We start from the raw sequence: 27980 nt of genomic DNA, 5'->3' as shown, positions 1-27980 counted from the left end.
CGCCTCCGCCCGCGGGGCCCGGGCCGTGCCGGGGGAGGAGGGGGAGCAGCGCCGCCGCCGCGGCCGGGCCCGTCCCCCACCGCCTCCCCCGAACACCATAGGCGGCTCCGGCACCAAGATGTCCAACCGGGTGCTCTGCCGGGAGGCCAGCCACGCCGGCAGCTGGTACACAGCCTCAGGTACCGGCGCTGCGGCCCGCAGCGCGGCGGGGGGCGGGGGCTGAATCAGCACTTTCCGCCGCCGGTACCGGGCTCGGGGAGGGGCCTCCAGCCCCGCCCCCGCCGGCGCGGCCGCCACATGGCGGGCGGAGGGGCGCCGGGGGTTGTGGGACTCTCGGGCCCGGCGAGCGGGTGGGGAGTCTGAGGGGCTGCCGGGCCCGGCCGCCGCCGGGGAGCGGCGCGGGAGGCCGGTGGGGCGGGCAGAGCCAGGGCGGGGGCGCCGAGGTGTCTCCGGTGGCTGTAGCGTGCGTCTCGGTGAGCCGAGCACACTGGCCTGCCGCCGCTGGCCCCCGGCCCGGCAGCCTGCACTGGGGCAGCGGCGCCTGTCGCCCGGCCTCGCGCCTGCCCGCGCCCCTAGGCCGGTGTTTGAGCGGGGCCAGGGCGGGATCGGCCTCCCCGGGTGTTCGGGGGTGCTGGACCCCGCCTTAGAGACGCGCGCTGCTGCAGCTCCCTGTCTGAGGGCAGAGTGGCAGAGCCAGTGCGGGTATCGTACCCGGGACTGCACTTCGCGGGGGTCAGAGCGCACGAGCAGATGTCGGTATTTCAGAGTGCTCTGGTGTGTTGGTTTTGTGTTACTGAGAGAACACAGGGTGTCTGGGGTGCGTGCAGCGTTAGGAGATAGGTGATGGGTTGGGGTGCAAATAAAGGTTTATTTCACTTTTTGTAGTCCAAGATGAGCTTCCGTCCTTTCTTCCAGAGCGCTTTCTCTAGTAGTAGTGAAGAGTTATAAAGCAGTAGTTCAAAATGGGCTCTGTCCACTTAAAAATGTAGTTGCAGAAAAAGAATAGAAGAAAGACCTGGTGCATTGGAGGGAGGGCTACTGCTTGCCCTCCCAAAAAAAGACAGAAACGTGTATTAATGGTGTGGTAGCACATACACATTTGGAAATAAGTTTCCTTGGGTTTAGGGGCAGAACTCTGTTGTTGTGGATAGGATGCACATTCGTATTTTCAGAGCTGCTAGTAAGGAGATTTGTAAATGATCATCTTTTATTGGCCTCAGGAGTAGAGATCATTACAGAACTGCAGCAGAAAAAGCTTAGACGAACAAGAGGCTGTTGTAAACAATAGTTCAGAGGGAGGTGAGGGATACAATTAAAAACAATTAAAGAAAGAAATGCATTGAGGTTCCTATACTGACACTTAAGAAAAACTAGATGTGAAAAGTCATACACTTATCTTGGTTATAATAGATACAGTCTTTCCTCTTCTCCACAAATTAATGAACATGAGGCAAAAATTGAAAAGGAAGAAGAGAAATACAGGGAGGAGGATAACAGGAAGATGCTGATGGTGAGATAGGTAGCTGGGCTTCAAATGATGGGTAAGCAGTTTCTAGACAACAATAGAGCATGGTTATTTTCCTTCAGAGTCTTAATATTTCAAACATAACTTGTGTCCATTACAAAACTGGCCTCAAATCTTCATCCAGTGTTGATAGCTTGCAATTAGAGTTTTTCCCAGTGCTCTAGAAAGGTAGGTAGTACTGTGTTTACAGAAAGCCAACAAAATCATGTCAAAAGTACAGATTTAAATATGTACAAAGACATCAGAACATTGAAGCTTTGTGGTAAGACTTCTCAAATTTCTTGTACTATTATATTTTCATTTATGAATAAGGCAGAAAATGGATTTACAATTGGGAATGGCTAGATGACCTTACACATAAATTTTATAGATTGTTTGATATTTGACTTCATATCAAGTTACTGTTGGATACCTGCAAATAAGGTTTGGTTGTTTTTTTTTTTTTTTTTCCCCATAATTAATTTAAGAGGCATGGATGCTGTTTTCTTTTCTGTACGAATTCAGTGCATAATTTTGTTAGACTACACCCTGTTAAGTCTGCTTGACTAGTTAGGCCAGTACTACTTGTCTGTAATAGGACATCCAAAAGCATGTTGTTCCCCTTGGTTTTGGGCAGGCCTCTGGGTATTCCTTGTGGAGGAGGTGTGGGATGGTTGCCAGACACTTAACACTGCATAAAATAACCCCAAACTGAATCATGTTGTAACGAGTTATGGTGACTGTACTTCTGATGAGTTAAATTGTAACTGTTGGAGTGTCTGTGGTGGGAGTAAGTGGTTGATGTTGCATAGGGTGGAGTTTTGGGAAGTGTGTTTCCTTTTCCTGTGTAGGGTTTTCCTTAAGCAAGAAAAGAACATTTATGTCTTTTGCTATATAACTAGCTAGTGCTGTTTACATAGGGTATGTGAGAGCAGGAATTCTCCCTGTTCAGCAAGACAGGGACTGCCAGTTATTTGCTGCTTGAAAACTAGTTTTTGTTCACCATTTAGGAGAGTCCATCAAAACTCAGGAGGAGACAGATGGGGGGACCAAGAGGGTAATGATGTGTTCATCATAGCCTTAACTTAAAACCTTCCTGTATTTTAGGGCAAACTCACATAAGATCTGCTATTTCAAACCAAGGCTTATTTCCTCAGCTGTACTATTTGAAGAAAGTCTGGATTTTACCACGTGGTTTCAACCTGCATAGCTTCAAGGATGAAGCTGGGGCAGGGATTAGAGTTTGAATTGTGATAGTCCTTCAGTGCATTATGGTGAATCTTTGTGGATTCTCTTAAGTCCTCCTGCTTACTCTCTTTGTGCTTTGGCCCAGAAGCTGTTTGCTTGGTTTAAGCTTCCCTTTTCCGGAAAACTGCTCTCTTTCTACAGAGCTGAGTTGAATTACACAGGGCAAACAGATGCCCTGGAAACCCTCATCCTGCTCCATAGTTAAAATGACTGCATTAATACTCTCTACATGTCTGAAAGGGCAATGAGAAGCATGATTTTTGAAGGATGTGTTCAAAATCATGGTGTCTGAAAGCATGTTAAAGGGGCTGTGTGAGGATGACATCAGTTGAATGGCGGTTTATCTCAAGGTGCCTGGTACCTGAGAGTAGAACATCAACAAAACACCCAGGATGCTACATGGGGTCCTGGATCAGGGCAGGGCTTGACTGCAAAAGTAGAGCACCCATTGCCATGCTTAAAAAACTGTATCTGCAAGATCTGGCTGTAGAAATCAGCTCTCAGAAGGAAGGACTGAACTTGGCTGAGGGAGAAGACAAAGGGTGGATCCAAAATGCAAACCAGCGTTTGTGGCCAGAGGATATCCTTGAACTGGATTAACTGGCTCCTCTGTGCTCCGGGAGTGGAAGCAATATCAGAGGTGAAGCCACAACCATGTAAGTGGGAGGTACTACACTTCATGGAGGGTCAATGTAACGTATGTAAGAGGGTTTAGAAGAAACACCACTTCTTCTCTGTAGAGACTGCTCATGTCTGTGGGGCAGCAATTGCTTCAGGTTCTTGTTCCCTTATTTTCTCCAGCTATGGGATATTCACTGCTTATGTTCTGCCTTGGAAAATATAAATATATACTACATTCTAGGATGAATACATCACCTAATTGTATGATACTAGTTAGTTTTAGAGCAGATAAGACTGGCTATACAATTATGCACATCCAGGCACGTCCGCATTAGAATGTCATATCTAACTATAAGTAAACAACTTGTTATTAAAGAGAAGTGAGGTCCCAAGCACAAAGCTCACTACTTCCTACTCACTTGATGAAGCTGAGAAACGGAACGGGGAAGATGGGCTTCGTGGTCTTGTTAGCCTTTAACTTCTTCATCCATAATGTTCTGTTGTAAAGAAAAATTTAAAAAGCAAGTTCCTTAATACTTTTTTGCAGTTGAGTTCAGCAGGGAAAATTTGACCCAAATGATAACCGTATCCTCTGGAATTCTTGATGTGGGATGTTCACGTTTGTTCCACATTGGTCCTTGTGGCGTCTTAATGGACTTTAGATGTGGACCTGTGGAGCATTTATCTGACAGCAAACTGACAATGAGGTCTGTTTGGTCAGTGTTGCTTCCTCCTACTTAGCGGGAGAACTGAGCATGGAACAGCTGACTTTCGAAACTGATATAGTGCTACGACCATTGCTGATAGTAGGCCTCTGGTGTAAATAACATATTTTTTTCACTTGCAGACCTGGATCTGTATGTCTGCTTTAAAAAAAATAAGAAATTGTATGTGGCATGCCATTGCTTCTGGGGACTAGTATGGTGGCTGCTAAAAACACTTGCAAAAGTGAGATAAAAGCACACCATGTAAATAGAAGTATAAAAGTATCACCCTGTTGCACTGCTGTCATGTAGATTTTTTTTTTTTTTTTTAAGTATCACTGTTGTATGGTGAAATATATTACACTCTGTTTTATTTTTGGAAGAAAGTCCCATTCCTGCTGGGTTAATTCAACCACCTAGCGTCCAGACCTCTTGAAAAATTGATTTTGACCAGCAGGAGGAAAGGGAAGATTAAGGACAACTTGAAAGAAAAATGAGATAATTTCCCATTATTTTGAATGCCAGAAAGATACATTCCTAGATACAAAAGGAGCAGCTGAAATGTAATGGGAATGACACACTATCCTGAGCACAGACCATTTGCAGGACAGAGTGTGGTTGCTCTCTCCAATTTACTCCTCCATGTGAGTAGATTCTGTAAGTGCTGAGTGGTTCTGTGTGGAATCAATCCATACACTCCTGAAATGAAAATAAACATTAGTGTATGTGCATCTTTTTTCCTGTATAGCGTGCCATTACAAGTGAGATGTGACACATTGGGATGCTTAATATGACTTATTCACTGGCAGCTGGCCTGCCTTGCCTGGCTTCTGGAAGTGCTAATTGAATACTGTACCACTCTTTATTAAAGTGTTTGTTAAGTCCTCTTGTCTCAACTTTTCCCCAGTCTGCAGCATGCTGATACAGACAAAACACAAAGGGTTTTTTGTAAGCTATTCCAAATTATGCGAGTGAAATGGAGTTGAGAGTGTGTGCAAATAACAGTGCTACGTGGTCTGAAACATGCCCTACAAAACAAGTTGTATTGGGTATGGCCTATTACTCTGTTTTTCTTGACCAAGTCATAGTGGTCACAGGTGTGTTTTCTGGTAACCTATGCCACGTCATTTGAACTAGGAGAATCTTAACTTCCATACGCTTATTGATGCAAATGTGAGTTGGCAAGTAATTGCTGTGTTGACTTGAAAGGCCATTGTGCGTGTTGTCTTCCAAACTATTTTTTATGATGAGCCAAGTAAAGGGTCTACCTCCACGTAAATGTTTGAAGAGAGTTTAAACCTCATGGTACCCTTGTTTTCTGAGTTTGTTTTCTGCTGCACTGGCTTGTAAGTGAAAGAACCCTAAAGGAAGTAGGCACTGACCTCTTGAAGCTAGTATTATAAGGATTACACTTCTAACACGTTTGGACAAAAAATACCACAACTTCTGAATAACTGGCTGTCATGAACCAGGGATGTTCGGAACTTGTCTTTTGGGCTGAGGTCTGCCTGATGGTGTCTAGATTAGCTGGAAAGGATAATACTTGAAAGAGCTTCTGCAAATCAGAAAATAAATGAAAAGGCGTGCCATGAATGATCTTTTTAGAAATTACATTTCTGTCAAAGTTGGCCACTATTTTAGCATGTTTACAGTCTCTTGTATTCTTTTGTAATCCTCAATAAGACCTGCACTAATGCTTTTCTGCTGCCTTTTTACCAAATACTGATGGCAAAACCCACTAACTCTCTTAATAGCTCTTTGAGGTAGCCAGCTTCAATGTGCAATAGCAGTGATTCTGAGATAGTCCCGCTTTTCTCAGCTTGCACCTTCTGGGGCTTGGGGGCCTTTATAGTGATATGAAAGTGTCCACTTCCATGAGTAATGATGTAGTCCCAGCACTTGTGTGCTTGTTGGCCCAAGCTGGAACTTCTTATCAGCATCAGAGAAAGTGTGTGCACCAGTTAGAACTGTTCCTGCACTGCCATGATGTTGCTGAATATGTGGTTTCTGGTGTCGTGGTTTCTGAGGGCAAACATGGCTGCTGGGCTATCTTTCATGGACTCTCAGGGTAGCTGCATCCTACCTTATCTTAGATCAGAAACTCTTCTCTATAGTGTGTTGGATCTGAGGCCCTGCAGTTGCTGAAGCGGCTAGAAGGAAATATAATAATGTGTGCAGTCTTGTGTGTTGTTAGACTATGAATGCAGATGTGGGCTTGAGGAAGATGGTCACTATATCATAAAAGAGTTTTTTGAAACTGCTTAACTCTGGTATGCCAAGAACCCTGGCATGCTCCCCAAAATTGGTAGAACTCATCACAGGTCATCCATGAACATAATGTAATGAATCACCGTGTTGTTTGTAGATGGTCATGGACAAATGGACCCAGGAAAAAATATAAAAAGCATGTGAGGGTCACTGAAATGAAAGTTTTGACCTGATCTCTGTTGTAGTGAAAGGAGCTTTCTGCAGTAGCAGGATAATTAATGTACTGATCATGAAACCTTAATGTTGTGACATTAGCTGGAGCATTGCAAATACAACTGTTCTTACCTTGCAATCTGGGAACAACTAATCATAGTGTCTTGCAAATTTGTATTTGCTCTGCAGTATTAAATACTGAATGTAATGTTTCTTTCCCTTTTGTCTTCTATCTTTTTTAGATATTTTATGGGGAAAGTGAACGTGTCATTGCTGGCTCTTCCATTAATTAATAATGGAGCACAATATTAATATGCAGACTGTATTATTTAACATTGTGTACTGGAATAATTTTAAGTGCAATTTCCAGGCTAATATTTCTAGCTGAATCACTTAAATGCAGTCAGAATCAGGATGCTCCAAGTAAAGAATGTAGATTCAACTTTTACTGTACAATTGGAATTGAAAAAAGCCTTCGCATTTTGTGCAATAATGCTATTATTATTATACAGGCCTGCAAGTATCACCTAGTGAATACTTTCACAAATTCAGGTTACATGTAGGATGTATTAGAGCCAAAATCACTTCCACAGGGCTGTAAAACAGAAGGTCATTTGTTTGGATCTCTGAATGACCAAACTGGGAGGGTGTTTTATAAAGCTAGGTAGGTGCATGTTTTTTGATATTCTTAGCCAGTGAAGTTACAGTTTGATTATTTATTTCCGAATAACTTTCAGTAAAGGACATAACAGAGCTGGTAGAATACTGGAAAACAGGGACATGGAAGTGAGAATTGCCACTAAAGCAGATTTCAGTGTCTCTGTTGTGGCTTCAGTTTTATTTTCCCCCATTTAATCATTACCTGCTGTTTTATGTTTATCTTGCAATGTGTGTAATAAGAGCTTAAGTAGCACTGGTGTAATTTTTTTCCCCGCAGTCCTATGGTTTGCATAAGTAAATTTCACCTTGCTTGTAGGCTGATATCACCATTTCATCAGTAATCAGTTTTGGAAGAGAGTACATGCTAGCGATAGAGAATGTGCTCAGCACCATGAGTTGTTGGAAATCACCTATTCCTGACACATTCTAGTCTTTGCACAGGTAAAACTTTGTTCAAGGATTTGGCTTTTGTTGCAGTGAGAAACAAAGATTTTTTTCAGGTGTGACCTGTGTTGTTTAAAAAAAAAAACCAAAACATTAAACTTTCTGCAATTTTCACTAAAAAGAGAAACTATTTAGTCCTCTGTCACTTTTTAAGATTGGAGTTTACCTGACAATTGAATTAGATGTTTTGGATTCACATTCAAAATTGTGGAGACGGGAGTTCCCTTAGTTGCAGTTATTAAACTAATAGTGTGCCAGCCCTCAAAGCTTCAGTGTTACTTACCTTATTTTTCTAACACTCTCCAAGAAAAAAAGACTCATTTACTTCTTAGCACATACACTGTAATATTTATTAGAAGTATTTTTGGGTGTAGACTTTTTCATCTATAGGTAAAATGAAAAGATAAAAGGAGTAAGGCTCAGAAAAAAATATTGGCTACTACAGGGCAGGAGACATGCTTAGACAAGTAAAGGTGCTGGGTAAAAGTGTAAAAGCTGGGGACTGCGGCATTGCTCTTATTGTGCTCCAGCATCACTTGCGTTGCTGAGAGTGCTGTATACACTGAGCACTTTTCACTGGTGCTGCTCAAAATTTGGGTTGAGGTTTATGTTCTTCCAGTTACAAACCAAACCAACACAACAACAGTTAAAAAAACCCACCACCAAACAAACAAAAAAACCCCATCACATATACTGAGACCGAGGTTTTGGAACAAGTGTCACGTCTTCCTTAGCAGTCTGAAAAGGCAGGTTTTGCACTAGTAATGGTGGCTGCTGGGCCAGGAGCAAATTGCCATTGTGTTGTGTTGACATCTGGCATCTGAGCACTTCAGTCTCATGTGAGGAGGGGAGTTTGGCCATGGAAAGAATGTGCTGGGTTGGCTTAACCCACAAAGCTTGGACTGTGACAGCTGTAAATGGAGGTGAAGAACCAAAGCATGTGACTACCAGATGTCTTTGGGTTATTATTCATTGGGTAACACTGGCATGCATTTAACGTGGAAGAATTCCTTCTTGGTTACTTCAGTCTTTTGTGAGGGGATAATGTTGATTGTAAAAATAATTTATCCTTTTAGGCAAGATATTTGAATAAATTCTGCCCTTAGCTGTATCCATAAATTTGTCTAGTGGAGTCTTGGTCTGTGCTTACAATTATTTTTAATTTGGCATAACTTCTGGCAGTTTCCAAAACAAAACAGGATGTGAAATATCCATGGACAATGTCAGCATTCTTTAGTTACATACCTATATTTGTACCTTGCTTCATAGGATTGAAATGCATGTCCTAATGTTTTCCGTGAAGTTCATATTTTGCTGCCTAATCTTCCTTTAATCAATAAAAGATCTGATCTTGCAGTATTAATGCTAAAGCGTATTGATTGTTGCATCTGTAAGGCTTTCTGTCCTTGTGCCCAGGTTAGCTTTAAAAACTCGGTTGCGCTCATCCTGCCGGCTTTCTCCTGCTGGGCATCCTGCCTGTGGCTCGAGGGACGGGGACTTCTCCTTCCACCCCTGTGGCAGGAGGATCCATAGGCAGGGATATCTACTGCAGTTAAACTCAGTGACTATTTGCAAAGGCTTTTTTCCAGTTTAACTTAAGTTTATGTATGAAGGAATTTACTAATAGAGCTCTTCATGAAGAAGCCACTTGTCTTCTGTAATACTGTTCCATATGGCAGAGCATATCTGCTGTAATAATGTGGGTTTGTTTATATTTTGTGTATCCAATTCAAATATTTTGACTTTAGCCTTAAGCATTGTCATGTTTGATAAGTTGGAAGAAAAACCTGTCTGAACATTTCAACAAAAAGTTGATGCTAATTCAGTAACAAGAAAATTACAGTTTTAGAATATCCCTCTTAAAGTATTTAGAAGAATAGGAGGCTGCAGGTAGGGTTTACTCCTGTCAGTTCTTTTGGGTGCTGTTTAATTTATTTATTTTTTCTCTAGCTAAAAGGTCAGGGGGATATGTCGTATTCTCTGTTCTCTCTTTCTGTTAGTCCTTTGGAGAGACAGATTTGATTACACGTTTTATTAAAATAGTACCAAAAATTGTAAGTTGATATGGAAACTTACATTAGATCAGAGTTAATGATCTAAAAAGGCACCTTGTAATTGCATTAAATGGAAAAAAATCTGAAAGCATATGTGTCACCTGGTCCTTATGCAAATGTTGACAGAAGTTTCATCCCTTGGGTCACACAGATCTGTTATTTTACTGCCTCTAGGAAATAAATGTTTGTTACTTTGTCAGAGTCTGTAATAGCAGACTAAGCAAACCTGAGAATTTTACTCTGCTACTCCACTGAGTTTTGGCCAGGTTTGAACAATCGTATGGAATTTTAGGAAATTACCAGAGATTCTGATCTTGAACTGTTTGGAAAGTTACCTGATTTATCTTAACCTAAGATAAATCACAATAAACACCTTCTTAATCAAAAACCCTTGCTAAAGAAGGGCTGGAGGAAGGCCAAGTCCTGTGCTGTGTTGGGGAAGAGTCCCAAGGCTTTCTTGCTTTGTTTCGAGAGGTTCTGGTCCTTGTGCTGTTGTCTTGCCTGCGTGTCTCCTTGGAGAAGAAGGCGTCAGCTAGGGCAGAGCCGTGTGTTCTCCAGATCTCTGGGTAGTAGGTGTTGGGGAAAAAAATTGTCTTCTCCTAAAGAGCTTCATTCAGAAAGTACTTTATACTTCTGTGTACTTTGGGAGAATTAGGAAGTCAAATTTTGAAGTGATTTGTGTCTTCATTTTCAACTATGTAAAAGATGGAAGTGATAAGACTGTGACAGAGTACTGTTTTGTTAGTCTCCTAGTAGCTTAGAAAGAGGATGGAAATTGAGACCTATGTATTTTTATTTAGGCTTGCCAGCAGACTCCATTTTCTAAGATGTCATTATCCTTATCTCCAGATTGCATGGCTCTAGTGCCTGTAATTTTCCAAGCAACAGAAGCAGTGCAACAAAATTGGGGTGTGGTTTGTGTTGTTGTTTAGTTGATTTTTGTTTCTTGTGTTTTGGTGTTTTTACAATTTCTTCATTTAATAAAGTATTACAACAGTGACAGCAGCTAATCAGCATCACTTTTTTTGCCTTGTTAGAGCTGTAGATGGCACCTAAGGCATTCATGGTGATTGTAGGCTTAGGAAAACAGTGTTGCACTAGTTCATGTAAAAAGGTACGATTCTTCACAACCCCAGAAGAAATAATTTCTTTCATTAAAAACATGAATTTAGGTTTTCTATTTAAAAATGTGGCTTGGGTACATCCCCTCCGCAGCTTTCTAGAAATAGCTTTTTGGCCATCATTGGTGAATGACTGATTTGATTCCACAAAAGTTGGCATCTTTTCCCTGGTTCTCTGTAGCTCTTATCAGCCCTTTGGAGAGCTGTCAGCTTGAGATCTAGGCAGCTCAGGTCATTGCTATGAAATAATTTCAGGTATTTTATTTGATTTTGACTTTTCCTGGCAAGAGATGGTTTTATATCTGCATGGGCAAGATATAGAAATGTGCAATGTGCGTGCCAGAAGAAAAGCAGCTTATTGCACCGTACTTTACAGATAAGCTCTGCTGATGTACAGTCCTGTCAAAAGCACAATGTCATCTGAAAAAAGTGCATCTCTCTCTTTGTTAATGACATGTTACTTGTAACAATAGCAGTTGAATGAGTTTTACTTGAAAGTTTGTTTTGTATTCTTTATTATAAAGAGTATTGTGCTGTATTTGCCAGACTGGCTTCTTCAGAAGTGGCTTTACATCAAAAAGTTTTCTTTGTGATGGGAAATACCAAAATGCGTTTTTTTAATGTTGTATTTCTAAAAGGCATTTTCATCACGTGTCAGCTAATTGAATTACTTGCTACTTGTTGAGGGACAGGATTTACTTAATTAAATATTTGGGTTGACCGATTTTCAAAGTTTAATGTTGCTGAGAATTATGTGTACTTAATAGTATTTGTTGATCAGTAGTTGTTGAGGGACTGGTCTGGTACAAGCACGATGTTTTCTCTCTTTTAGCTGCTTCGTGTGTATTTACAGTTTTTCCAGTGTACAGTGTGCTTTGTGTTCTGCTCCTGTGCTCACTTGGTAATGACAAAGGACTAAGTAACGCAGCCATTGGCCACCATCTCAGTATGTGAGGCCTTTGTATTATATCATCTTCCCATATTGGGCTCTCTTGTCATAGGTCATTAACTTTTTAATTCTGAATTCTGCAAATATGGTTACCAGAGGAATCAGTCATCTCTTAGCCTCTCGTTTGAGATCAGCAGCCATCCTTTCTAACAGTGAAGTGGTATGAGCATCTGTCCACAGTGCAAGAAACAAGCGTGTGTTTGGATATGCAATAAAATAATTTCCTGGACTACAAGGTTGAAACTTTTCCTAGTGTAACCTTGAACATTACCAGCATGTTGTGGTTTGGGTTTTTTTTGTTTGTTTTAAGATTTAAACACAGGCTTTCATGTTTAAGATAATTTAAAACCTATTGGACTTTATTTGTTAATCTTTGAGATATAATAGATTCTTTTATGGCTTCAGTATTTCCTTGTCTCTTCATAGGACCCCAGCTGAATGCACAACTAGAAGGTTGGCTTTCTCAAGTACAGTCCACAAAGAGACCTGCTAGAGCCATTATTGCACCGTAAGTTTAAAATCTGGTTTTAGTATATACGATACCTGATTATTTAAATGCTTCTGTATTTTGAGTGATTTTGAGGACTGGCAAAAGCTGATTTTTAGCTGAAAGGAATGTCATGTGGTTTCTAAATATGTGTTTTGGCTATGGCATAGAATGGAAGAAGTCTGTGCACATTTTGGTGTATGATTATTCTTTTGCTGATAGACTGAAGACATGACATTCACTTGTGATCCAGTAAGACAGATAAGAGGTGTATTAGTGGAGTCATTGTCTAAAGATGGCAGCTCTGTCAGTGCACTTCTAGTATACAATAGCTACACATAATTAAACAAACAAACAAAACAAACCCAAAACAACAACAACAGCCTCTCCCCTTTCCCCCCGCCCCCAAAAAAAATCCAACACAAAACAAATAAAGCACCAACATGGCCCCGAAATAAAAACTTTGCAAAGCTTAAAGCAAAAGTGATGAAATACTGTTCAGCCATTCAAAATGGTTTACTTCTCCTATTTTAGTTTGGTTCTGTTGGGATTTTTTTTTTGTCCACAGGGGAAATGAGAATCATCTAAGCTAGTTAGTAAGAATTCAATTTACCGAAGATTGTTGCAACATATAATAAGAAAAGTATGTTGGTCATTCCAATTTATTGTGAGTTGGAAGGAAACACTAGAAAAACACCTCAAAAATGATGTTTTTCCTGTGCTAACATAGCATTGATATAATGTTTGAAGTATTCCATAATAGTATTGAATGTGCAGAAGGAATTGTCCCAAATCTGTCTTAGTCTTTCTCATAGGAATGTCTGGAAAGAGGCCTTCAGCTGTGGAGTAGGTAACCTGGGTTGTTCTTCCAGAACTGCTGGAATTCTTCCCATGGTCTCACCAATTTTTTTCATTAGCCATACCTTTGTTTTCCCACCTGTAAAGTGGGATATGGCTAATAATATTTTTGTAAAAGACTGAACCTGTAGCACCTTTCAGAAGGCTCCCTTGACATTGTCTTATAACACACCTTGCTTGCTCATTAAGTGTCAGTTTCCTGTTCATCCCCTTAGCATGGATGTTAATATCTTTCAGAGCTCTTCAGGATAAGTGACACTGAAATAAAGCCCCAGGGTAATTTTCAGGATAACTTGCTCCCAATGTCATTCTGTGGATGTATATACTTGCACGTTTGCATACATACATATAAATAAATGTAAAATCCTCCAATGCTGTCAATGGGGAGCTCATATCCTCAAATATCCTGTATGTCCCAGGGCTTGGAACACATATCATTCTCAGTGTCACTAAATTAAAAACACCATCCAGAAAGCTGTAGTCGTGTTGTTGCACATACTTGACTCAAAATCAATAACTGTTGCCCAAGGGTCATGGGCGCTCTTGATGAGCTCCAGAGGCGATGTGACCCAAGCACTGTGGAACGTGGGCATGGCCCTTCTGCTGTGGCCATGCTGGGGGGTGGCTGTGGGCTGTGCTTGCTCCACTGCTTGGCCTGAGACCCTGGGGTATGAATGTTCTCTGGCATTAATGTTTTGAGCACTGTAGACTGAGTCTTCTGCTGTTTTTAACAGTCTTGAAGGGAATGGGTCTTAAGATTTGGATGTGATCTTTGAAAAAAGTAGTCAGAATAATTCTGGATGGTTCTGGGGCACACAGGGGTCAAGAAAGGCTCCAGGTCAGAGTGATAGGAAATGATAAAGCACCTGTAGCATTCTCTGCAGCAAAAGCTACCCTGCTTTCCTTGTGCCTGTCCATTCTGCTGCTGAGGTATCCTTCTTCGGTGACAGAGCATTTTTACTCTCTCTTTATCTGCTGTCACATGTAGTTCCTCTTGCAGGACCCCTTTGCTGTTGTCGTATTCGGTTACTGGAGTGTGGTTAGAAGGGCTTTCCGCAGCAGCTCTTTTGGCTGCACTCTTGGCATTCTCAGGAGTTTCTGATAATATGCAGTAGTGTAGTCTGCCTACTAGTATTTTTTACAGTAATGAAAGTTGCTTTGCTCTGTATGCATAATTCCTAACTTTCAAGTAAATGTTCACTGATAGTTCTTTAACAAACACATCCCTCGTACATCAGTAGAGGAACAGTGCTCTCCAGACATTTTGGGAGTTGATTTTGGACCATTCTTACTATTTCCAGTGCATTGGAGAGAAATAATATTGAAGATATTAACATTTAATAGCAATATCAACATAATTAAGAAATTAAACAATATTTAACATGTTAACATTTTGTACACCTTGATTTGCAGCCATGCAGGATATACTTATTGTGGTTCTTGTGCAGCCCATGCTTACAAACAAGTGGATCCTAATATTACGTGAGTATTAAAGTTTTTCTTTACCAAGTATAACGCAATGCTATTGCAATTTTCTGAAAAGCTGAATGTGCTTTTTACATTCTTACACCTCAAAGTACACAAATTTCAACTTTTTGCTCTTTTTAGTTTTCTGTGCATAACTTCTCTTTTAACATCTGTTCAAATTGTTTGGATGTTAGAAAAGAAAAAATAAGTAGCATTTTTGAAAATGAAAATATGAAGCAATATTTAAAAAACATTGAGAATTATCGGTAACTAACTTTTTAGAAGGGAGGGGTTGAAGGTATTCTTTTTTCAGGTAAAACATTTAATTTATTTTATTGCTTGATGTTCTACTGCTTTTATAAAAGCCCAAGCGGGGATTTATTTTTTTTTTTAACTGGTGTCAGGGTGTTTTTCTTTTTGTTTTGTTTTGTTTTTGTTGGGAGGTTTGTTTTAAGTATATTAAAGTATTTGATCATGATTCTGCATTGGTTTTTCAGTGCAGGATTATGGGCTGAGTGCTACCAGGATTCTCTTCTGCTGTGGAGAAAGTGACCAGTGTCTGTATATAATATTTGAAGTCAGTGGAAGTTACTTGCTGTAATAATTTTAAGTGGACTTGTGTTTCTAATAGCACAACAGTGAAAAAAAGAAAAATTATTAAAAAAAATGCACGACATGGTACTGTAGCCTGTGCCTGCCTCTGAAAATATGAATCCCGTAATTCAGTGTTGAGGAATATAGTTCTTATGTGCTCTGCTGACTGCAACTTTTTTTTAAATGAGAAAAATTTAAAACATCTCCAGTATTTACTCCAAGTGTGTATTTTGCGATGTTAATATAAAAATTGGCTATGTCTATTAGTTGGTTATGAGATTACATGTAATGGTCTCCAAAGACCATGGTTTTGATTCTTTCTAAACTATTGTAAACAAAGTGAAGATAGGTAGTTTTTCTAAAATTTCTAGAACAAGTTGCATTCCCCAGGATCAGTGGCATGGAGTTGATTGAACTTTCAGGATCATTTGCTGTTTTACCACAGGGCATGTTTAGAATTGACCGGTAATTCATCTTTCAGCTGAAGTAGTGCACATTTGGATATTTTGTTTTTATGACCTCTATAAAAAAATTTAGTGTTTTAGTACAGGTTGCTATAGCACTCCATGTGTAAGAAAAAGAATTATTTACATATGTCCCACCCCTTTAGTTCAGTGCCAGAAACAAGATAATATGATTGTGAATCCAAAAAGCTGAATTTCCTGTAGGTTTGTTTTTCTTCTTTTCTTTAAGTCCTGTGGCAGGAGACCCTTATCATCTAATCAAGAGCCAGGAACTGAGAGGACTTGAAGAAATAACATCATGATGATGTATGAAAACTTGCAGTATCAGCTAAAGCTACACATGTGCAGGTCCAGGTCCCTGTTGTTGATGGAACAGCTGGATAAAAACAGCATTTGAGAATGACTTAAGACTAAATTTGGTGAAATGTGAAGTAAGGCTAATTAAGTAATTAAGTGAAAAGCTCTGCATAGATGATAAATCCATAATCCTAATTTGAGGGCACATACCTGTAGTTGTTGAAGGTGGTGTGTAACTGAAGGTTGTGTTGGTCCAAGGAGAGAATCCAAAAATCTGTTCTAAGGAGCTGTCACATGTCATTCGGCCTCCAAATGAGTCCAGACAGATTTCTAGCTATTGGGTGCCCTCTGGTATTAACCTGCTTATGAGGTTTAAGGCTCCGGAGAGTGTTAGTGAACTGATCTCATGATCGTTTGGGAGATACCGAGCAAGGCCAGGCCACGGACTGATCTGTGCTTGTATGCATAGCAGAGCAAAACACTGTTGGTAACCACCAGAAAGTATCACTTTGTACATTTTTATTAAACTTGTTATGCTAAACCGAGTCTCTGTACAATTGCAGTTGTCTAAATTGTGGGCTTTTGTGTTAACTGTTGTAGCCGAAAAGTTTTCATTCTTGGGCCCTCCCATCACGTGCCCCTTTCCCGATGTGCACTTTCCAGTGTGGACATTTATAGAACACCTCTGTATGATCTCCGAATTGACCAAAAGAGTAAGTGCATGATAAAGCTCACATCTTGAAGACTGCTGAGGCTTTAGTATGAACTGTGCTACTGCCGTGCTGAGGGCGCTCTCGGTGTTGTTGGGTACTTCATCGCTTTTAAGCGGCATACAGATATAAAATTGGTTTTACTCCAATGAAAGTGAACTTCTGAAAGTTCCTGCCGGTTGCAGGCATTTGTTATATTATAACCATAACATCTTGCTTCTGGAAGTAAAGAATTCTCAGTCTTCGTGTATCTTTTCCATAATGAGTGTGTGCCTCTTGACAAGCGATCTTTAAAAGAGATCTCAAAATTTTAAAGTGTTGCATTTGAATAATAGCCCACTACATACCTGCTCCATTATTCTGTGAAGTATTCTGTCTAAAAAAAAAAAAGACAGTGCTTTTGTTGATTTGTGTTTATTTATAATAGAGGAAAAAAAAAGCTGCTTTTGTTTGGATGCATTATTGCATGTGACTTTTTTAACTGGCAGAGTACCTACAGAACTGTTAGTCCATGAAATACCAGTCTTTCAGACTAAGCTTAAAGGTGCAGTGAAGATAAATTTGATATTTTGACTTTTGTGTGTTTTGAGGTATATCTACTTAATACAATATCTTTTTCAGAAGGGCTAGTTAGTGCAGATGTGTTGCTATTTCGTTATGACTGTGATTAAGCAAGGTAGTCCAGGCTTTTTACATAGTGCCTGTGGAAATTTCCTTAGGTAACAAATGCTTCAGTTTCTGTAGAACTCCTTCATGGAGTGGAGAAGGAGTGCATCCCTACATCAAATTCTTCATCCAGTGGAGAGTTTTGAAAATGTAGAGGTGGTTCTGCAGACCACCAAGGACACTTGAGGGTAGAAAACTTAACTTATAAATGTGGATTACTTAGTCAGTTTTTACTGTCTCCAGATGTCATTATTTAGTTAATAATAAATGGTATTAAATAGCAACACATCCAGCAATGGCTCAGCTGATCAGCATTTTTTTTTGTTTTAAACACATGACAGTGTAGTTTGTGAAAATAAGAATTCAGTGACTGGGAAAATGCATGCATGTTTTCAAAAATGTTTATTTGTGTTACTTAAATTTTGCGTCATAACCAAAAATTTTTCTCAAGATACTAATGAAGTTAGTGATTTAACACACTTATTTTGTAAACTGGATCAATTATGTTTGTATCTTAATGACTTGAATGTAATTTTAATCCTGATTTTATTTTAAAATGGATGGTTTATGATGACAGCTTGGAGGCAAGTAGTTTGTTATAGTGGGCTTATGCTGATAAAGATGCACTGTAGCTTGCTTTACAGTGTTGGGGTTTTTTTTTAAGTAGTAAAAACTGATCTTCAATTCATTTCAGTTTATGGAGAATTGTGGAAGACTGGAATGTTTGAGCGTATGTCCCTACAGACAGATGAAGATGAACACAGTATTGAAATGCATTTGCCTTATACTGCTAAAGCCATGGAAAGGTACTAGAGCTAATTACTTATTCTGTGAGAATGAGCATTGTGTGCATTCAATGTTTGAACTACGTGTGAAGTGCAGTAGGAAGCAATAATACCCTTTATGGTATATGATACTCTATATGGTGTATCATACACACATTCCCCCACCCCCCTAATAAAAATTTTGGGGAGGAAACAATCAGAGACTGGGATTAGTTACTGTAGTAGAAGCTGTGAGTGGAGCAAACACCTGAGTGGTGAAATTGGAACTGTCCCTTAATAAACAAGTTTATATGGACTTAATAGAGTTAATATTAGACATGCTTTGATGAATCTTTCTCAAGAGCTGATTTTTTAAAATTATCTTTTGTTTTCTTAAGGCATTGGCTGAAAGAAATTCAAATGCTAATAGGTGTTTTCTGGGGGATTTTAAGGTTGGTTGGAACCTTAATGCTAGCTTGGAAATCAGGGTTCCATTTACACCTGCTATTTCAGATGACTACTTTGAATAAGGTGATAATTTTTGTCAAATTCTAGTGGGTTTTGCCCCCCATCTCTTTATTTAACTTTTCTTCCATAGCATTTGTAATTTTCCCTGGAGTATCAGTATGCATCTGGGTACTATTTTGAGCAGATCTATTCAGGGAGAATTTAATTCTTCCTTTATTGCTGGTTTCATTGTATTTTCTTTTTGTTTGCCTGGTGTTTTCACTTTGCAGCAAAGATTAATACTGTTGGGGGGGGGGGATTTGTTTTCTGAAATTTAAGTCATTTCAGGTTCTAAACCAACTTCCTACTACGACCTTACCAAATTAACTGTATCTTCAATTCAATAGTGCACTTTCAAAACATTCTGCAATTTCAGTTAGCAAGGCCTGAAAAAACTTGAGATGTTACTTGAATTACAACATTTTTTCTTTTGCTTATAAGCCATAAGGATGAGTTTACTATTATTCCTGTGTTGGTCGGAGCACTGAGTGAGTCAAAAGAGCAGGAATTTGGAAAACTCTTCAGTAAATACCTAGCTGATCCTAGTAACCTCTTTGTGGTTTCTTCTGACTTTTGCCATTGGGGTAAGTTTCACATCTCTTCATCATAGAATATTTGGTAGTGATTTTGAAAGACTGTATTTTATTAAACATTGAACATTTTAACTTCTGGTAAATGCATCTTTGAAACTTAAATGACTCTGTAAAACTGAAAAAGGATTTTTCTTTTTTAATTTCAAACAATATATGAAGAATATTCATGTGGTAATATGTTTTCAGTGTAGTGGAGGCAATAAATGGTGAAGGTGTATGGGTCTATATGCATCTCTTTACTGTTGCAATGAAATAAGTGTCTGAAGTTTCTTGCTCTTTTTACTCTCCCTTTAAGCACCTCAAAACAACTTGCAAAACTAATTAGCTAAAAATCCACTGGACATGGCACCATCCCTCTGATGGAAATAAGTTTTGTATGTTTTGCTGCTGGAGGAGGTAGCAGTTGAAGTATTGATGCCTATTCACCAGAGCTATCCCAGTTCATCATGGTGGCAGAGCTATAAAGATTCCAGAAGCCTTGACTTCTGTCCTGCTTTAACACTTTATTTTTCTTTTAAGTGTTGATAATAGCTGGAAAATGGACTACTTCAGAAAGATATGTTTTGTGTTACGCAACAGACCTTCCCTTTTTTCATCGTCATCTTTAGTCAATTTACATAATTAAGTGCATATTTTACTCATCTCTGAACTGTGGAATAGGTGGAGATATACAAGAGTGACCTGGGTTCAGTTGTGGCTAATGAACCATCTACAACTGTTCATTGAATTATCATTAACTTTTTCTTTTAACCTTCATTTACTGTGGGTATTGTTGTGCAAGCAGAAGTAGCCTGACTCCAGGGTTGACTTTGTCAAGTGGTATAGTGAAATGAAATGTTGCTTTAGTTTTTAATTTATAGAATCAGATTCCAAGGCAATAACAGGCAATTAATACATGATACTGTAGTGTCAGTTCTACGTAGTACGTTTTTCTTTAAGAATGTAGCTGCCCATCATGTATTTTTTTACTTTGCTTCTGGGCTACTACTTTCATGATTGCCCTAGAATTTCCTTAGTGGAGATTAAAAGTATAAACTAAATGGAGATTACTAATTTACAAATATAATAGTTTCAATTATGTAGTAAGTACTAGGGAGTGTTTTAGCTACGATTTTTCCCTTTTTTATTTTATACATGATTTTTGTTTCAAGGTCAGAGGTTCCGTTACAGTTACTATGATGAATCCCAAGGAGAAATTTATAGATCCATTGAGCACCTAGATAAAATGGTAAGTTTTCAGATTTGGTGGAACTAACTAACAAATTTCTCCTGTACATTTCATTTCTTTGAACACTTTAGAAATTTCTCTAACAAAATATTATAGATTAGCTATTTTGTTGAATGTATACTTTTCCTTTGTTTACCACAATGAGAACTCAGCTGTTGTTTTTAGCTAGTATCGTCCATTTTACTGGCTGCACATATTATATTGTGGGTGTAATCTAATAAACATAATGTATGAGAATAAATGCATGTTCACCTACCTAAAATGCCCTAGCATAACGTAATTCCTGTCATCACACCCTCTTATGTTTTTGAAAAGCAATAAGAATTATGAATCAAGTATTGTGATAGTTCAGGCTTGATCACCTGCATATCAAACCAGCTTTGTGATCCTGCTAATGGTTTCAGCAATGCCCATTTTGAGGAAGAAAGGCTGCAGGAGATTGTGCTGGTCAGGAAAATGAAAGTCACCCTTTCCTTGGGAGTAGTCTTCCCCCCAGCCCTCACTCTTCTGGGGAGAAGCAGTAGACCACGCTTCATTCTGGGTTTGGCAAACAGCTGAAAGGGATGCTAAATGCATAAAGATCATAATGACAATTATGTTGCACTTTCTTTGTAGTCACAGGAGCCAAGGATTTCTTATTAAATGAAAAAATGTGTTAACATTCAAGACTATACTTAAGGCACAGATTAGCAGTAATTCCTCTGAAAGTGTGTAACCTTAAAATTTGGTTTAGAACTGTTTGGATCATTTATGTAACTTCTGCAAAATCTCTTAGAAGGGAAGTGCTGTTGTTATTCACGGCATGTTAATTTTTTTCCTTGTCTTGAAAGAGTAAATCCTGTCTGCTGGAGGGGTCTCTGGAGTATTTTGCTTTGTGTATCCTTATTAACCTCTTGGTTTCTCCACTGTTCATTCCTGGAATGGAAACAGTAAATAATTTACCTTCGTTCTGTTTATCACATTTTTAATAATTCTTGTTGTCAGTTGAGAGGTTTCTTTAGAAAGAACAAGTGTTTTTCCACAGAGTCCCAGAATTTGCAGCTCTGAGTGTTTTTGCAGGAGAGCAGATTAAGGTGCATTAGCAAACAAGAGATTCTCTTTGTTGATGTCTGTGGTGAAAGCTTGTAGAAAGACTGGACCTTGGCTTTTAATTACTTCTAGTGAATACATTGCTGCACCAACTCTTTCTTGTGGTGGTTATTCAGCCCAAAGCAAATAATATTTTTTAGTAACATTGAAAATTATGTCACTGTTTAATAACTGTGGAAATACTTTTTCAATCCGAAGTTGAACTGGAAAATTAAACATGCTGTGTAGAAGTATACTGTGGTTATTTGTTGCCTGTTTATATCATGCCATATGTGAACACTTGACTCCATATTCAAACTCTGTACAGGGTAGGTTTTCCTTTCATTGAATTTCAGAAATTTTTAGTAATATTGTGGGTGCACTTGAGATGCTATCCACAATGCCACAAAGATCTTCCTGACGTGTTTCTCCAGCTTTTAGAAGTTTATTCAATTTTACATGCCCCACTTGGCTTCTTATTTCATTAGATAAGTATTGAATTTTTTAATGTAATTTGGCCTGCAAAAGAAACTTGTATTGTGGTAACCACTAGGCCTCCACACAGAGAAAACAGCATTGAGATAAAGACAAAACAATACTAAAGCCATCAGAGGTTTTAACCTCTGCTATTACTGGCCCAATAATTTTATTGGACCTAACAAGCAAAGCAGTCGTCTGAGTACTTTGTAAGCAGGAAGATATACTGGGTTGAGATGAAATTACCTTTCCTTAGAAATGCCCTTGTGGGATGACAATGGTCTCTTCTTTATTTAGACTGGACCTTAAGTACAGATGCGTGATGGTTTTCCTGGCTAGTTCACAAACAACGCTAAATGCTTTGGGCATTGAAGATTTACTAACCTGGTAACCACTCTGACAAATGTTATTTGCTGTGATTTAAAGTTAGAGCTCTCAGACTCCAGGATAAAAAAAAAATAGACAGCAGTAAATATTGCTGGGCAGACGTAGTTTTCTCCATGGTAACTCTTAATGTGGCCCCTCTGTTACCCTAGGGTACCCAGTGCACCTTGTGAAGTGATGGTGAAAGGAGTAAACAGCCCCACAGTTAATAGAGGTACTTTAGGGAAGCATCCTCAGATGAAAAGTTATAATTGAGCAGCTGATGCGCAATAATTTGTTTGTATATCATAACCTGATACCTACTATCCTTTTAAATAAAAGCGGGGGAATATTCTGTAAGATGTCATTGAAGAGTAATTAATTTTTATTATGGCTAGCCAGAAAATGCAAACTGCTCACTTCAGTCTTCACTGCCAGATTGCTCGTTTTACATCTATTTGTAAAACCTTACACCTCACTTGAGTCAACAGGAGCATTCTGTTACCCCAAATGCTGAAGGGGAGGTTAACGCAGGCGCAGCAGCAGCCAGCAGTTGTGGTGCCGGAGCCGGGCACAGCACGGGTGGCTTCTCAGATGGCTCCAGTGAACGGCTGAGTTCTGATGACTTCTGCGGTGCCACCACAGCGTGCCAGCACCTTCTGCAGTGCTCTGGCCTGGGGAGGCTGCTTAGCTTGGGCGTCATGCTACACCACAGCTCTCTGCACTCTCTGCAGTGCCCAGACAGTAATTTTCCTGTTGGCTATTTGTCTTCTAGTCTGAGTGAGCTCACACGTGCAAAGATAGGTGGACTAGCTAGTGCTAAGACCAAGTTTTTTTCTATTTCCATAAGTGTGCCACTAGTTTATGTTTGTTTTTAAGTGTGAAGAAGCAACTAAGTAACTGATGGCAAACTTAAACTTGACCAGCCAAAGGATTATTGTAGTATACAATAAGCCTGTGGGTATGGCTTTTTATTTTTTTTTAATTGTAAGCTTGTAGATACCCGGTCCTATTGGGCGTGATATTTAAGAATGTAACTGCTTTTAATCATATTAATTGCACTGTACTAGTGTATTGTAGGTGCCGTTTATGGTGTCCAGTTGACTGAGATATGCAGTTTCTGTGTGGTGCCATGATAACCATGTGATAAACTGCAAAACTGTGTGATGGTTTGCATTTTTATCATGTAGGTTTTGACGTGAGTTCTAACACTGTTCTAAACCATGCCCTGCTGAGTCATTTTGAATACTGAAAATGATAAGCTTCATGCTTCTGCTTTTTAGAACAATAAAACACAACCTGACAAAAATGTTTCCTTTGTTCCTCAACAATATTTTAGACTTTTAGTCTTTGCGCCTCTGCCACAACAATTTTTAAATCCAAAACATTGAAAAGCTCAGTACAGCTGAATGCTTATAGGATATGTGTTAATACCCATTTTCTATGGGTTTTCTCCAATCTGTGATGTATGGAGCTCTGTTAGTGTTTGCTGGGATGAACTGCATAGCTCTAAATGTTTTGCAGTGCTGAACTGTGCATTGAAATGAGCTTACTAGGCATTCTCATAAATCCATGTCCATTCATTTGAGGCAAATGCTCAAATGCCTCTGCCCAGTATGTTCTATTGACTTACAGCTATAAAATGAGTCTCTCAACTGAGCAGCGATTTTCGGTTTTTAAAGAGTCATGAAAGGGTTTAGTAATGGATAAAATATATCCTTGTGAGCTGTTCAGATCTGAGTAAGTGCCTTATGCACATTCAGTTTCACTTGAGTATATGGCTAAGTTTGGGTCTTCTTTCTTTAGCTGTGTATTGACACATAAAATTTACAAGTAAATGGATGGTTCAAAGGCATGCTGCTTAAACTTTAGAAATGGAATTGATATCTGTGTAATCACTGCTAGCTAGAGAGTAGCTACATTTATATTTTTGGCACTCATTTGGGTTCTGTGGATCTGGAGTGAGTAACAGCTGTAATTACTGGCCAGGGGTCCAAACATGCTCTCCAGAGCCCTGGAAGAGCTGAACTCTTGCCAGTAATTGCTCAGCGTAGTTTGGTTTTATTTCTCCATAAAATTTATCTCTTTATGAATTCATCTTATGTCAGTTTTTAATGAAAAGTACACAAAGGTGGTGATTATGGTTGCTGTTTTCTAATCCTCCCTGACTCCTGGGAATCTCCAGCTCCTCAGTTCTAAGCTGTGATCCAGTCGGAGTAATTAGCCTATCTGCCAGATCAGCCAACGCCCTTGTGGAGCATTCAAGAGGTTTCACTCTTGAGGTGGAAACTTCAGACAAACTGACTGCTTCCTGCATCGTGATTTCTCATTTTGTCACCCACACTTTCCCAAAAGCAGGGGAAGAGGGTTGGGACAATCGCAGAAACCTTAGGAGAAATTCTCCCCCTTTCTGATATCAACCTCCCATTGTTCCCATACAAAGTGTATTTTTTTTCCGATCTCTAAGGAAAACGTTTGTGTTTCATCAGCTACATGTAAGAAGCATAGCTATGTGTCTTACTGAATTAGTGAGTGTCTGGAGCTCATGTACCTGGTGAAGGGAATTAATCCTTTTCAGAGAAAGGAAAAACACAAGAGGATGGAGTCTAACGCAGGCAAAATAGGAAAAACATGATAAAACAATAATTGATTTAGACTTGCTTTAAACTACTTACATGGTTTTTGATCTGCTCTGTGGGATGGGCTAAGACTAGGCTGTATATGGAGTTGTAGGATTATTTTTGCTTTTAAAAATGCAAAAGTTTGTATATGTGAAAGGTTTTGTTTTCCATACATGTGCTGGTTTTTGTAGTGTGACTCCATGGGATGATGGGTCTCACTGTGGGTGGATAAAAGGATGAATATATGTGACTGTCTTATGTAAAGTGAAAGCATCATCTCCTGGCTCTTATGTTTCTGTCACGCACCAACTTTCTACTGCTGTAGAGATGTTCTGGATCTGCTGTTTATGCTTTGAGCAGATGGTCCCTCTGAGCCCACATCAGCTGCCTTGCATGCCTGATGTGTCTAGGATACGTCACACCTGCTGCGTGCTTGAATTCCATGTATGTGTGCTGGTGATTTGTCTGGGATTTTTGGACATCCAGAAGTCCCAGACAAGTACTCAGCTCGGAGCTCAGTTACCAGGGAGAGGAGATGGAGGCAAAACTTCTTCCTGCTTTGCCCTTTTAGTACATGCTGTACAAAATCCTACGGAAGTAGGGCACCTCTGGAGGTGGGATCAGCTAGTCTGCAGGAGGAGCTTTTTTAACATGAGCTTCACTGGTATCTGCAAAGATAGCTTCACAGATCTGTGCGTCATTGACAGCTTTGGAGAGCTTCTGCACTTTTAGTTTGGCAAGGGATGGCAGCAAGATGATTACAAGCTAGAGCTCACATGCTGAGGTTCCCTTGATACAGAGTAGAGTTTTTTTTTCTCCTGAAGTGTTCTGTGTTCTTAGAAATAGGTGATATATTAAAAATAATCAGTGCTATTGATTCTTTTTCAGGGTATGAGCATTATAGAGCAGCTAGATCCTGTATCTTTTAGCAATTACTTGAAGAAATACCATAACACAATATGTGGAAGACATCCTATTGGTGTGTTATTAAACGTAAGTAACTCTTGGTTTGTTGAAAAATGTGACTTTTAGCAAAATGCTTATATTTGTTTTAAACACACTATTGCTGGACTGTTCCTCAGTTCTGAAATGGCAAGTCTTGAATTAATTTATTTTTCCAAGTGTTCTCAATTTGGTCTCCGCTTTCCATGTCTTACATATAAAGAAATGTAAGCTCTTTCAAGGGCTGAGGGTTTTGAGTTCCCTAAGGGAAGTGTACCATGTTGCTTTTGAATTTCAGTAAAATACAATCATTCACTTTCTCCTGGTCCTAAATAAAAGTTCAAATAAATCCATCTCCCTGAAGAAGTACATACTTACTCTTTTGAATCAAAACTTAAAAACATGTATGTATTTTTTCTGTATTGCTGTTAGCTAGCTATTGTGAGTGCCTTGTGATGTCTAGCAGCATTTTTGAGTTTTGCAAATACGATGAGAGATTGCTTCTGTAGTTATTAGTGTAGTGCACCATTAACTCATGAATTAATGGCAATTAGAATTCAGATTAACTGGTGTTTTCTAGTTACGGTATCCTGCTTTGATGATGCAGTGCAGACATAAACCTGGCTTAACTTAGTTGTCTGAATTGAGTCACAGCTGCTTTACAACACTGCTGCATGTTTGTCAAATTGCTTGAGTGAATCTCACTGTCTTTTTACTGTAATTCAAATCTGAAACAGAAGCACATTAACCTTTTTAAAAAAGAAAACTTAATTCACTAGAAATGTAGTCTATATGGAGAACGTGCAGAGGAACCTTTTAAAGTGGTGTCCATAAAAATTAGTATGAGCAATACCAATATTGGGGATACATGTAGCAAAATTCAGTACTGGATGATCTTTTGAGGTCCCTTCCAATCCCTAACATTCTGTGATTCTGTGACAACTCTGCAAAACTATCCAACTCAGCCTAAGATAGTGATGAGCTTTGCTGTGAATCTGAACCGAATCCTGTTCATTCACTTTTGCCAGTTGTCACACTTAATAAATTATCTAGATAAATTATTTTTCCTTAATGAGAGAGAAATATGATCTAGAAAGTGTTAATAGTGTTGGGTTCTTTCTGCTACATCTTTGTTTCCGCATAAATTCCCCATGCAGCTGAAAGCATTGTTTCTGAAGGATCTATTTTGAAAGCTTGCTTAGAGTTGCTTTATAGAACAAAATGCAGTTGGGAGAGAGGCAGTGAATGAAACAGCACAGAAATGGTTGAGGTCCACAAATTGCTCCAAGGTGCGTATATTAGTATGAAAGATGATGCAAGGACCCCTGTGGGGAGAGGAGAGGACTGAGATCTAGCAAATGTCATCATTTCACTGATACCTTTTTAAACAGCTTTTTTTTTTCTCCCCCCCTCTCTTCAGGCTATCAACGAGCTCCAGAAGAATGGAATGAACATGAGCTTTTCATTTTTGAATTATGCTCAGTCCAGCCAGTGTCGAAACTGGCAAGACAGCTCCGTGAGTTACGCAGCTGGAGCGCTTATGGTGCACTGAACCGCAGAATGCTCAGGGATGGCACCTGCACACACTCTGTACACGGGGTCCCAGCCCAGCCCTTACAAAGATATAGCCCCTGGTCTTTGGGTATCCTGAAACCTCAAACTAATAGAACTCTCTTCTTTTCTAGTAGGTGTAGTCCTTCCTTAGTTTCAACTCATTTAAAAATGCTTTCTTGTTTAGGACAATGGAAGGAAGGCTGGTATTGAAACATTTTGTGGGTTTTCTGTTTTTTTCTTTTTAAGACAATGGCTATGAAGGCATGGTGGCAGACAGTCCTTAAAAATACAACATGTAAAGCATTTACCATATCCTAAATTTGCACTCTTTGCAGACCTGTGCACATGTACTCAGCTTTCAGAATAGTTTCGCAAGTTGTAAACGGAAAAAGGGGTGGAAGCTTTTTATGAAAAGAAAAAAAAAGCAAAACAATGCATTTATAAGTATCCTGTATTAGAATATAATAAAACTCCAGTATAGTCAGTTACTACCCGTGATGTACAACAGATATCTTCTATTTTAGTTGCTAATAAAGGGCTACACAAACCAAAATAGTCTGATTTAAACTTATTGCTTTGTGTTCTGTATGTGGC

The 27980-nt window shown here is 39.3% G+C and overlaps 1 protein-coding gene across 1 annotated transcript; it reads left to right on the top strand.

The window, feature by feature from the left end:
- MEMO1 (mediator of cell motility 1) lies at positions 1–27979 on the top strand. The gene is made up of 9 exons (XM_080342304.1): positions 1–179; positions 12153–12234; positions 14485–14553; positions 16494–16606; positions 17964–18075; positions 18982–19124; positions 20285–20361; positions 25779–25883; positions 27253–27979. The coding sequence occupies exons 1-9, from the start codon at positions 119–121 to the stop codon at positions 27382–27384; spliced, it is 894 nt and encodes a 297-aa protein (XP_080198430.1). The 5' UTR covers positions 1–118; the 3' UTR covers positions 27385–27979.
- The last annotated feature ends 1 nt before the right edge of the window (position 27980 follows it).

Source organism: Nesoenas mayeri (genome assembly GCF_963082525.1).
Source record: "Nesoenas mayeri genome assembly, chromosome: 3".
Classification (NCBI taxonomy): domain Eukaryota; kingdom Metazoa; phylum Chordata; class Aves; order Columbiformes; family Columbidae; genus Nesoenas; species Nesoenas mayeri.
The sequence above is the reverse complement of the archived record's forward strand: the minus strand, read 5'-3'. Positions and strand labels throughout refer to the sequence as shown.